Here is a 12,224-nt window from a genome sequence, read left to right as displayed (position 1 = left end):
TGACATTAACGCTAGAATAATGGGGTTAATTAATGTGGTGGTGGGCTCAATGCTAGAGCATCCTACGTGTACAACTCAATTATCAATAACTTTGTAAGTCACGGTCCTTTAAATCAAGTTTGTAGCACTGCAGCACTGTCATCCCGTTGCTCATTGATTTGCTCGAGCGGGCACCAGTAACGTCTCCATTGTGAGACTTCTTGTTACTGTTTTTGGCATATCGAATATGCCATGGTTACCTTGCCAGGCTCTGCCATGCGATCGGGATACACTCCATAGCTTGTGGGGCTTTCCGAGAGGGACGAAGGAACCTGGGTTGGCCATGTGCAAGGCAAACATCTTACCTGCTGTGTTATTGCTCCAAGTTTATAGAATGTTATATTAGCAACATGTTATTAAGATCCTAAGAACTGGGGCTGGAGCGATAGCACAGAGGGTAGGGCGTTTGCCTTGCATGCAGCCGACCCGGGTTCGATTCCCAGCATCCCATATGGTCCCCTGAGCACGGCCAGGGGTAATTCCTGAGTGCATCGCCAGGTGTGACCCAAAAAGAAAAAAAAGTATCCTAAGAACTTAATTTTTTCCTTTATGGGTCACACCCAGCAATACTCAGGGGTTATTCCTGACTTTGCACTCAGGAATTACTACTGGTGTACTGGAGGGACCATATGGGATACTGGGAATCGAACTTAAGTCCGCCAGGAGCAAGGCAAGCAAACGCCCTACCTGCTGTACTATTTGCTCCAGCCCCCTAAGAACTTTTTTTTTTTATCTAAAGGACTGATTGAGTTGGAAGGAGGTGACTGCTCCTGTTGCTGTCAATCATCAAGGCGCCTGTATCCCTGTTGCTGTCAGTCATCATCCCTGTTGCTGTCAGTCATCAGGGTGCCTGTATCCCTGTTGCTGTCAATCATCAGGGTGCCTGTATCCCTGTTGCTGTCGATCACTAGGGTTTGGTGGCTTGGCTGCTCCTGCGTCCCTGAAACTTAGAGAGGTTCTAAGTTTTCAAAGCCAGTTTGAACAAGAGTCAGAGGAGAAGAGAAGAAAGTGCTGGAGATGGAGGCGAGTGGAGACTCTGAATGCCAACTCCGACAGCTCGGGTCGAAACGCTCAGTATCTGGAACTTGGGAAGCCCGGCGGCGGGATGGAATATTTTGAGGTACACCGTCCCGGAACACCCGCCCGCTCCCATTCCTGCGCCGAAACGAAACTGCGAAGTAGATTCATTAAAAAAATAATAATAATAAAAAATCAAAGCCGGGGGAAAGGGAAAGTGGCCTCCAGCAAAGTAGCGTGCTGGTGGGGTGGGGGTGGGGCGGGGCGGAGGAGGCGGCGACAGTGCCGGGCAATGCCCCTCTGCGGTCCCCCCAGGCCCCCTCCCCCCTTGCCCCGCGGCGGAATCCCACCCGGCCGGCGGGGCTGCGGGACTCGGGAGTTGCAAAAGCGCGTTTGTTTTTGCTAAAGCGCGTTAGTCACAGCCCCGGCGCGAACCCACAGCGCGCGAGCGCCTCTGCCCGGCCCCGCCCTCGGCCCCTCCCGCCGCGCCCCCCGCCCGCCCCCGCCCGGGGGAGCAAAGTTGGCGTGGCCGCGAGGCCGGGGGCGCGCTGGCGTGGCCGCGGCCCGGAGGAGCTGGTCCTCCTGCAGGAACCCCGCGGGATCGGCGGGCCGGGCCTGCCCCGGGCTCCCTTTGTCCTCCCCGGACCTCCCTCCCGCGGCCGCGGCGGGCGCCCCCGGGGCTCGCCGTCGCCACCAGGGAGGCCTCCCGGCGCCTCCCTCCGCCCCCCATCCCACCCTGCTGCCCCCCCACCCCGCCGAGTCCAGGGGCTGCACCCGGGGGAGTCGCCGGGCCCCGGCCCCAGGATGGTGGCGGCTCCGGCCCTGGCCCGCGCGCCCGGTGGCTGCTGGCTGGTCCCCGGGCTGTGGCTGCTGGCGCTCGGGGGTCCCGGGGGGCTGCTGCTGCGCGCCGAGGAGCAGCCCTCCTGCGGGGGCGCCTTCGATCTCTACTTCGTCTTGGACAAGTGAGTGCCCTGGGTGGGGGGTCCCGAGGCCGCGGGCGGCGGCGGCGGCGCGTGTGCAAGCGGGCGCGGGGGGCGTTGGAAACCCGCAGCGGGACTTGGGTGGCTCTCGGGTGCCCCGGGCGAGCCCGCGCAGAGCTCTTTGGGGTGGGAGGGGGTCGCTCCCCGCGCGAGGGTCGCCGGAGATGCCTGATCGCGGCTCGGCACTCACAGGGTCTCTTGGGAAGTGGGGATAAGTTCCCCCCACCCTCCCCCCACCCCAACCCTGGCAAGCCCGAACCCTCGGTGCTCTTGCCCCCCACCCGCTCGACCGGCAAAAAGTTTGCCTGGTTTTCTCCTGATCGCAGCGTTTTCACTGGAGCCAGGAAAAGTCTGGCGTTTTACTCAGTGTGGTTTGCATTTCCTGCGTAGGAAGGCTGTGTTTATTTTGCAGAGTGCGGGGCTGCTCCTTCAAACAGTTGTCAGGCAGGTGGTCCCCCGCGAAGGTGGGTACGTCGCCTGCATTTCTGCAGCACGGAAGTTGCAGCTACTGACAACGTCACTTGGCTGAAAGAAAGTGCCCGACGACACCCCCCCCCCCCATGCCCGTTTACTTTACTGTTTACTGATCAAGCTCAGTTGTAGTTTTTTAATTTTTCTTTTGTTGTTTCAGGTCTGGGAGTGTGGCTAATAACTGGATCGAAATCTACAATTTTGTCCAGCAGCTGACCGAGAGATTTGTGAGGTACCTCTTCTTTACTTTTTTAAGGCAGGGGCCTTGGACATGGGCAGGAGGATACCTGGCTGTCCTGGAGCCCACAGGGAAAGCCTTGGTGGAAATGCTGCTTTTTAAGTGCCTCGAGGTGGTTCTTCCACAGCCTGTTATTTGGGCCGTCAGTTGCTGAGGGCTCATTTCATCTGGATCCCAGAAATTTGGCTCAGACTCTAGGGAAGCATCTTCAAATACTATTCCAAATGTCTTTTTTTTTGTTTCTGAATTTTCATCTGTTTGGAGTTTCAGTTATGCTTTCTCATAATTCATCACATTAAAAATTTATGCTAATAGTATCCACGATATAGTTTTCTTTCCACACAGTTCTTAACATTGTAGAGGTCCTCACAAAAAAAAAAAAGTGTTGGTAAACTTCAAATGAACATGTGTTAATAACCCACTACCAGAAAAGGCACTTGTGTGTGTTTAAAGAGAGGACTAGTGTTTACACACTGTGTGGGTGTGTGGCTGGTTTAAAATTTAACTGTTCTATATATGCAAAAGCCTGCTAGCAAGACTGCCTTTCCTCTCCTATAAAAAGCAAAACTGCCATGAAATCCAGCTTACTCTTTGATTTAGAGGTTGCTCAAAATTTGTAGCCTCTTCTCTAGAAAAATAACCCCAGCATGCTAGGCTTCTGAGGCTTTATTTTTTTTTTCCCTCCTTTTTTTAAGGAAAAGAAAAAATTGCCGTGAGCAAATGCAAGTTTATCAAGATAATGGAAAGGACAGACAAAGGAGCTGTATCATTAAATATTGCTTCTTTCAGTCTTGTTAGCCCAAATGTTTTCTGTAAAACAGGCTTAGATGATCAAAACATTTTGAAAGTCATGTTGCAAGTAAACTTCAAACAATCTGTAGAGGCCTAAGCGTTCCTTGCTTTCAGTTATTGGCAGCAGGAAACTTATCCCTATAAAAATGTATGCTTGTCCACGTTCAATCACCAGACTCCTGTGCAAGGAGCCAAGTTGAACCGTCATTTCTGGCCAGGGCTGAGGTGAAGCCATCGAGGAATGAAAAATGAGCTGGGCCCTTAGATGTCAAAGGCGAAGAAGGAGGCAGTTGTTTATGAATTTCTGACTTATTCCCAAGAGGCCGCAGAGAGATTCACATAGATCTTGATCAAAAGCAATGACCCCGCATAAGACAACATTTTCAGGAAGCGGGGATCCTATTTATTTGATCAAACTCGAAAGTTGGAATTTTATAATGGGCTGTTCCCTGGTTCAAGTCCAGTTGTTCAGTGACTAACCCCGTACCCGCAGGAAGTGAATACAGGGTGACTGCTACAGAAAATGAATTCTGAAGCATGTTCGCTTTTGAGACTGTCCTGATCTCGGTTTAAAAACCTTAGTTTCAGATCTTCAGCTTTAATAGTAGTCAGAGTTGCCTGGGGAGAGCCTTAGAAATCAGAAACATCCTGTGAGACGAGGGCCCAAAGCTTCAAGGATGTCCCTACACGGGACAGTTGTTGCCAATTGGAAGTCTGATGTTTGCGACTTGGAAAATGGAAGATGCCTAAACCAAACATGATTGATTAGTTTGTATCTCTTTTCCAAGGCACACACTCTTAGTATTCTGATTTGAGGATGGCTTTTCCAATGGACTCATGTCCTAGTTGTGGTAATTAAACTCAGTTGGCTGCTCTCCAAGCCCCAATGATGCCCAGGATAGTAGTTCTGGAGAGCCTAGCTTCTTGTAAGGAGTTATGGGAGAATTGGGAGGGGGGAAAAAGCCTTTCTCCAAGAGTTTTGCATTGTCTCCAATTTCTCTTTTTAGTCTCTTTCTAAATGCATAACTTCTAGTTCATGGAGGAGTGCTTAAGTGCAGAGAAACCCAGACTAAACCCAAAATGACTTATGCATCTATAATATTAGGCAGAATTAGTTTATCTACTTAGAGAGTTTCATTTGAAAGATGCCTGGACCATCCAGTGAGACAGATTTTAAATGCAACTCCCTAGTAATACATCTGTGTCATGTCAATACTTCTTCTAAAAATGTCCTAACTGCCTCTTTTCTTATTTTGCAGCCCCCAAATGAGATTATCTTTCATTGTGTTTTCTTCGCAAGCAACCATTATTTTGCCATTAACTGGAGACAGGTTAGTGCATTATCATTTCACTGCAGGCTCTTAGTAGAGACTAATCTTAAAGGAATGATTGATATCTCCAAGTGGTGATTGAGGCCTCTCAGTGGAATCAAGCAAATGCATAGACAGTTCTTTTCTCTTCACTAATAGGGGGGAAGGCAGTACATAAACAATGCAAAAGAGCAGATAATCTGAAAATCAATATCACTTATACTATCTGTGGAATGTACAATGAAGCCCCCACTTGGCCTTAATTGTATATTCATTATTTCCCACTTAGTCTCCTTTCTGTTACTATAAGAGTTGTGCAATTTTCTGACTTAGAAGTAATGTATGAATCAACTAGGTATTTGCAACCATTAGTGAGGTGAGAGATATGAATCTATTTGGAAAATTTAGTAGATTTAACAGACATCCTGGATCTTCATTTGATCTTACACTGAGGTTCACTGAACTGAATATATTTATTTACCTTTATAAAGGAAGTTGCTTTCTATTTTTTCTATTTCCCCTTCTTCCTTTCCTTCCTTTCTCCCTCCCTTCCTCCCGTTCTTCCCTCCTTCCTTCCTTCCCTCTCTTCCTCTCTTTCTTTGGTGGCTTTTCCCAAGCCATTTGTACTCATTGTAGCAAGTTACTTGTTTTTTGACATATATTAAGAAATAACTTCTTTATGGGCTCAGTTTTATACAACAGATCAAAATCCCGTAGCCAGAAGGGAGTGTTTTTTTCACTTTAGAACATCTACTTTCTCCAGGAGAAAGCATGCAACATTGTTTATACATAATTTATGTAGAATGGATAAATGGTTAGCATGATTTTGAAATCAAATTTCTCCAAACTGTAGTTTTAGCAAAAGGATATTTTTATCTTGCCTAATACATAGGTTTCTGAAAAGTAATGTGTGAATGTTTTTAAAACTAACATTTTTTTAAACATGCCAAGAAAGCAAAATTTATCAGGAAATCAGAGAGATAGCGTATTTGTAATTCACAGACCTCATTTTGTTTCTGTCTAAATTTATTTATCTGTTTATATCTATCTACCTGTGAATCTATATATATTTATTATGTGTGGTGTGCTTCCAGTTCTACTTTTCTTCCTAGAGGTGGGAAGTTGAATTCCCACCTCAGTTTTCTCATTGATTCTCCCTTCCCAAACTGTCCTGTGTGCGTTTGTTTAAGTCTCATCAAATACCAGAGCAGAGGAGTTCCTTCCAACCTTTGTTGAAGAGCCATTCAATAGTTTTCTTGGCCAAGTGATAGAAAAGCCCTTGTCTTTATGAAAAGAAACTGCTTTGGATCTGTTAGGAGCAAAAAAGAGCAATATTGCTCTTTCTAGAGAGTATACATATATAGAACAGGCCTTAGCATATTGCCAGATACAGTAGACTGTTAGTGATTCATCTGCAAATGCAGGGCTATGTTCTCTGCATATGGATCCTTTGGAACTTTGAAGAGGAAGGGTAGGCAGTGATCCACCAGATTGGTATTGCTGAGGAATATTGAGAAGGATTAACATTGTTAGCCTGTAGTAGAGATTCTTTCCTTGTAATTGGTGAACTTAGTAGGGGAAAGACGGGAATGGGATAAAGAAGCTTCAAGAGATGTATAATCCTCTTGAACTCAGAGACCCTGGGCTGATTTACTAGCCCTGTAGTTATGGACAAGTAATTGAGCCTCCTCATGTCTGGTTTTTCCTACTGTTGATGATAATGGCAATGATGATGATACACAATCTACCTTGTAGGATTGTGATAAGGACTGAAGATAATGAGTGTGGAAACAGAGTGTAGCATATAGGAGGTCCAGAGATAAAAACTTTGTTATTAGTATTGTTGTTACTGGCATCGTAGTTATTTTCTGGGACTCAGGGATATAGAATATTTTCATGACAAGGAAGAATTATGCTTACTTGAAGAAATTACTGTCCTTCTGGAACATAGGGTCATTTGTTTTATTCATTTCACTTCCAAGTGTGCAGAAACATTTGCATATGTAGATTCAAGTTCACTGAAAAAACCTTTTCACAGCTTTAGTGGATCTGTTTCAAAGCCCAGAAATTCTACTTATAAACTTTATTTTTTCTTCTATTTTTAATTTTAAAATTTAATTTATATTTGTTTTTTTGCTCTTCGAGTCACACCTGGCAATGTTCAGGGGTTACTCCTGGTTCTCCACTAAGGAGTTACTCCTGGTGGGTTTGATGGACCATATGGGATGCCGGGCATCAAACCCGGGTGGGCCACATGCAGTAAAATGCCCTCCCTGCTGTACTTTGCTCTGGCCCCTTGTTTTCATCCCTTCAAAACTATCTATTGTGGTAATATTGATTTATAAATGTATAAATGTTTACCTTATGGGCCGACAGTATTATCTATTATCTATTATTCCGCACCCACCATCAAGGCACCAGTATTCCTCCAGCACCAAGAACCCTTTCTTTCCCTTTCTGCAACCTGTGGTAACCCTCAGTTCCGTTATCATAGCAGAGGATTTTCACTGGATATTGACTGTTCCCTTGCTTTGTTTCTCTCTATACCACCTGTGTGTGAGATCACCTGGTGTTTGTAGTCCTTCTTCTGACTTACTTTGCTTACTATGATACCCTCCAGTTTTTTTCTTGTTGTAGCAAAAGACAAGACTTCATCTTTTCTTGTAGCTGAAGGTATTCCACTGTTTCTGATACCTCTTCCATGTCCACTCATTTGTCCTTGCGTGCTTGGGTTGATTTTGGATCTTGTCTGTTGTAAATAGCACTGCAGTGAACATAGTTGTGCATGTGTCTTTCCAACAGTGATTTGTGTGTGTGTGTGTGTGTTCTTTGGGTAGATACTTGAGAATTAAATTTTCTTGATGTGCTATATCGCACTCACAAATAGATCTGAGTGCGTGAGAAAAGCAGAGATAAAGTATCGTGAGTACTATCTTAGTACTGTTACTCATAATTCTTCATTGTCTTGGTAAATACGAGAAGTACCTCTTTTGTATTTCTCAGAGTGTTGCTAAATAGTTTCAGTATCAGTGACACAAGATTGAAGTGTTACTACACTTGATCTTAGCCAAAAGGCCGAGAAGCGATGCAAGATTGAAGTGTTAGCAGTAGAAGTTTTGTCTTCTGGTAAGGTATCTACTACTATGTAAATGCATAGAGTTATATAATGATAAATATAGCAAGAAATGATCAGATGATACTCATTATATGTACTCCTTATGAGTTTATTTAAATATTTTAATTTGAACAGTTCTGTTTTTTCTCCTCTCCCCATGATTTTTGCCTCTAAATATCTGCTTGCTTATCAGTTCACCTAGCTACATATTGCTTGCTCCCTTATATTTTTGTATTGAGCACTTTGGGATCTGAATGTAACACAGATGAATAATCTTGTGTATGTGTGTGTGGGTGTATGTGTCTGTGTCTGTGTGTCTGTGTATGTGTGTTTGAAAGTAGGGGCTTGTACACAAAAATAGCTCAAGAAAGTATTACGTATTTGTAAGAGGAAATAATAGTGTATAAATTCAGTGTAGAGCTCTTTAGCTTCTCAACAGACTGTCACTGTCACTGTCATCCCATTGCTCATCGATTTGCTTGAGTAGGCACCAGTAACATCTCCACTGTGAGACTTGTTACTGTTTTTGGCATATCTAATATGGCACGGGTAGCTTGCCAGGCTCTGCCGAGCGGGTGAAATTCTCTTGGTAGCTTGCTGGGCTCTCTAAAAGGGGCGGAGGAATTGAACCTGGGTCAGCTGCATGCAAGGCTAACACCTACCTGCTACACTATCGCTCCAGCCCCTCAAAAGACTGAATCAGGACAAATTTTAAAGGATGTTTTTAGTTACTACATATATAATTGAGATAGTAAATAAGCTTTGTTCTGTTCAGTATGGTTTTAATGATGTAATAGTGATGTAGGTGAAAACAGTTAGTGAACAATTTCATAGACCAGAGCGATAGCACAGCAGGTAGGGCGTTTGCCTTGCACGAGGCCGACCTGGGTTCGATTCCTCCGTCCCTCTCGGAGAGCCCAGCAAGCTACTGAGAGTATCTAGCCCGCACGGCAGAGCCTAGGAAGCTACCGTGGTGTATTCATATTTGATATGTCAAAAACAGTAACAACAAGTCTCACTTGGAGATGTTAGTGGTGCCTGCTCGAGCAAATCGATGAGCAATAGGAAGGGGGCTGGGAACTACGTCCCTGCAGCAATTCATGTGCTGGCCAGTATGTGAAATGCTGTCCCTTCATTACTGCTATCTTTATGCCAACTCTGTGTAATAGATACCATTGATACTTCTGTTATTCAGTGTTACAAATGGAGATTCTGAATTTCAGAAAGGTAATGTAGCTTGTCCAAGGACATATGGTGAATAAGTGCTGAGCAGAGTATTAGTCGGAATTGTCTCTTAAGGTGTCAAGTGCATGAGCCCACTCTCATGCTTAGGTATTAAAAGCCTAATGGCTTATAGTACCAAGTATCCCAATAGCCTAAAGCCTTATTGATCTCAGGGCTCTCCCCCAATATTGTGCGTCACCATCAACCCTATTGGCTCGTTTCATTCCTGCAACAGGCCACCTTCGTTTCTTCTATGTCAGGGAGGTTTCTTTCTCTGCCCCATCCTCCTCTGATTAGTTTATTCTTATTTCTTGGACCCTACCCTGTGTGCCGTTTCCTTTGAAAGACCTATCTGGTCACCAGAACTGAAGGAACAACTACCTCTCCTCCCTAGTAAACTCTCACAGTGTTCTGGTTTAATTTTGAGATTGTTCTGTTAATTAATCGGTTTATTTCTAGTTCCATCCTCCTGATGCTAACTGGGTGAGTGCATAGGGGTGTTCTTTGTCATGCTCGTTTATATATTCCAACACCAACAACAGAGCCTGTCATATTGTAGATACACAATTAATATTTGATGAATAAAGGATTGGGGTGATATGACTATATATCCCAAGTTATTAATTTCTGTTTATAATTATGCCACAGTAAATTAATATTGCATTTGTCATTAATTTCTATGCTTATAAATATTTCTAACTTTTTTTTCAATATACTTGAGCCACAGTAAATAAGTCTTAACTGTTTGATCTAAGTACAGTATTATTTAAAAAAATCTTTTTCTGTGTAGCAAAACTGTACATATTAAAGAGAAGTCATTTAATCAGTTTTTGATGTGATGTGTACATTTCCATTACTTGAAATTATATTCTTAAAATTTCTTACACTCTGAATTAAAAATTTACCTGTGATAAAATATACCAAGAGAGTTCTTAACTTAGAAATGAGGTCATTCACTTTATAAGGGAATCAGATAATATATCTGTAAAAGTTTAGAAGTTCCTCCCTGCAATTTAATTTCTGAGAACTTCATACTAATGAAATACTAGTGCAAGTATGCAAATATACACAGATACATATATATGTATAAATTTATATTCTGAAGTATTTCTTATAACAGTGAAAACTGTATTTAATTCAAAATGCTCATTTACTGATGATGTTAAAATTAAAACCTTATACATAGAATAAGGTGCATGCAGTCCTTAAAATAATGGAAAAACCAGTTACATGAACCTGAATTCATACATAGCTTGAAAAAAAAAGTGCATGAAAACAGGGAAAAAGAAATGGAACAGACTATTGGCAATAATCCTGTTTTAGTGAGATTCAAGATGGAGAGTGTCTTCATAGTTTTACTTTCCATAAACCTGGATTATTCAGTTTTACTTCCACAATAATGTATTTTTGGTTACACATGTACATACACAGACGTGCACGCACGGACACACATGCACACAACACACACACACACACACACACACACACACACACGCGCGCGCGCCCCAAGTACTTAGAAAGAAATGTTGCCGATTTCTCTGTAGCCAGTGAAGAGTGAATTTAGTCCGTGGGCAGAGAAAATGTTCAGGAATAGAGCAAATCCCACAGTGACCTTAGAGGGGTTCTAAGGTTCCTTATTAGCATGAAGGCATAATACTGGGACCTTAGGTTAGATGGACACAGAAATTACATACCAGCTTTGTAGAATGTAGGATGAATAGCTTCAACTTTTGGTATCCAGTTTCCTTGCTGGTTAGAAGGAATTAATCATTCCTACCGTCTAGCAACATTGAGACCATCAGAATTGTTGATACCACAACACAAGAGGGTCTAATTGACTGAGTAGGAAGAAGACTAAGGCTGAGTAGGAAGAAGACTAAGTAAGAGGAGGTTATTGCTGAACCTCCTCCTTATCACTGATGTGCCAGGAGAAGTCAAGTGAATGCTTCAAGAGACAGTGAAATAGGGGTTAGAGTGATAACACAGTGGGTAGGGCGTTTGCCTTGCGCATGGCTGACCCGGGTTCGATTCCCAGCATCCTATATGGTCCCCTGAGCACTGCCAGGAGTAATTCCTGAGTGCATGAGCCAGGAGTAACCCCTGTGCATAGCTGGGTGTGACCCCCAAATAAAACAAAACAAAAAATTAAAAAATTCTGTTAGGGAAATAATTACGCCCATTTAGGAAAGTCTGCTTTGGTAGCACATTTCACTGATGCGGAGAGGTCTGGGCATGGCAGCAGCTCAGATTCTAGTTATTTACAATGAAGTCAACATCTGCTTTATGACTATTTTCTAGAAAATTAAATGCATTGTTACTTGTGCCTAGGAGACAGACATGGCACACTGAAGTGGTAAAACACAGAGGTCAGTATCTCCTGGCTGAGAAAAACATTGCCAAGGGAAAAGGCATAAAAACCTCTGAAATACAGAGAGAGGAAGAGGGAGAGGAAATGGGAGAGGGAGAGAGAGAGGGGGAGGGAACATGGAAGGAGGGAAAGAGGAAGTGGGGGGAAAGAGAGCTCAGATGTCTGAGACCCCTGAAACACACAGAGAGAGAGAGAGAGAGAGAGAGAGAGAGAGAGAGAGAGAGAGAGAGAGAGAGAGGAAGAGGGAGAGGGGGAGGGAGGGAGGCTTGGGAAGAAGAGGGAGAGAGAGGAATGAGAAGGAGAGGGAGGGAATGTGTGTGTGTGTGTGTGTGTGTGTGTGTGTGTGCGTGTCTACAAAACCCATCTGAGAAATGCGAGGGGTATGAATCTTGACTGTGATTTGTACATGCGCATTAATAAGTAGCGTCTAAATTGGAGAAATGCTTTTCACACAGTACAGATTGTACCGAGCACTTTGTAGGCAGATATTGTTGAATCTTTGATGGCTACCCTGAATTCATGGATGTAGAATCTGGACCACGGAATCTTGGCCTGTATTGGCCTTAGAGTGACACATTAAATGAGCAGTAGGCACATGTTTATACAAAGTACAATTAGTGATTTCTCTCCGAAACCTTCTGGTTGCTTGGAGAATTGAATGCACTAGCGT

General features: G+C 43.8%; 1 protein-coding gene and 1 pseudogene across 2 annotated transcripts in view; one reads left to right on the top strand and one right to left on the bottom strand.

Annotated features, from left to right (window-relative positions):
- The first annotated feature begins 1,555 nt into the window (after positions 1-1,555).
- Positions 1,556-12,224, top strand: part of ANTXR2 (ANTXR cell adhesion molecule 2) — a 147,937-nt gene continuing 137,268 nt past the window's right edge. The window contains exons 1-3 of one of the 2 annotated variants that reach the window (XM_012934024.2): positions 1,556-2,018; positions 2,668-2,739; positions 4,797-4,868. In XM_012934024.2, coding sequence (XP_012789478.2) covers positions 1,861-2,018; positions 2,668-2,739; positions 4,797-4,868 — 302 coding nt within the window. In that variant the 5' untranslated portion in view covers positions 1,556-1,860. The remainder of the gene's footprint in view (positions 2,019-2,667; positions 2,740-4,796; positions 4,869-12,224) is intronic. The other variant, XM_055140639.1, reaches the window with a different exon arrangement.
- Positions 7,769-7,934, bottom strand: LOC129405164 (U2 spliceosomal RNA; annotated as a pseudogene).

This window comes from Sorex araneus, chromosome 5 (assembly GCF_027595985.1).
Source record: "Sorex araneus isolate mSorAra2 chromosome 5, mSorAra2.pri, whole genome shotgun sequence".
In the NCBI taxonomy this organism is placed as follows: Eukaryota; Metazoa; Chordata; class Mammalia; order Eulipotyphla; family Soricidae; genus Sorex; species Sorex araneus.
The sequence above is the reverse complement of the archived record's forward strand: the minus strand, read 5'-3'. Positions and strand labels throughout refer to the sequence as shown.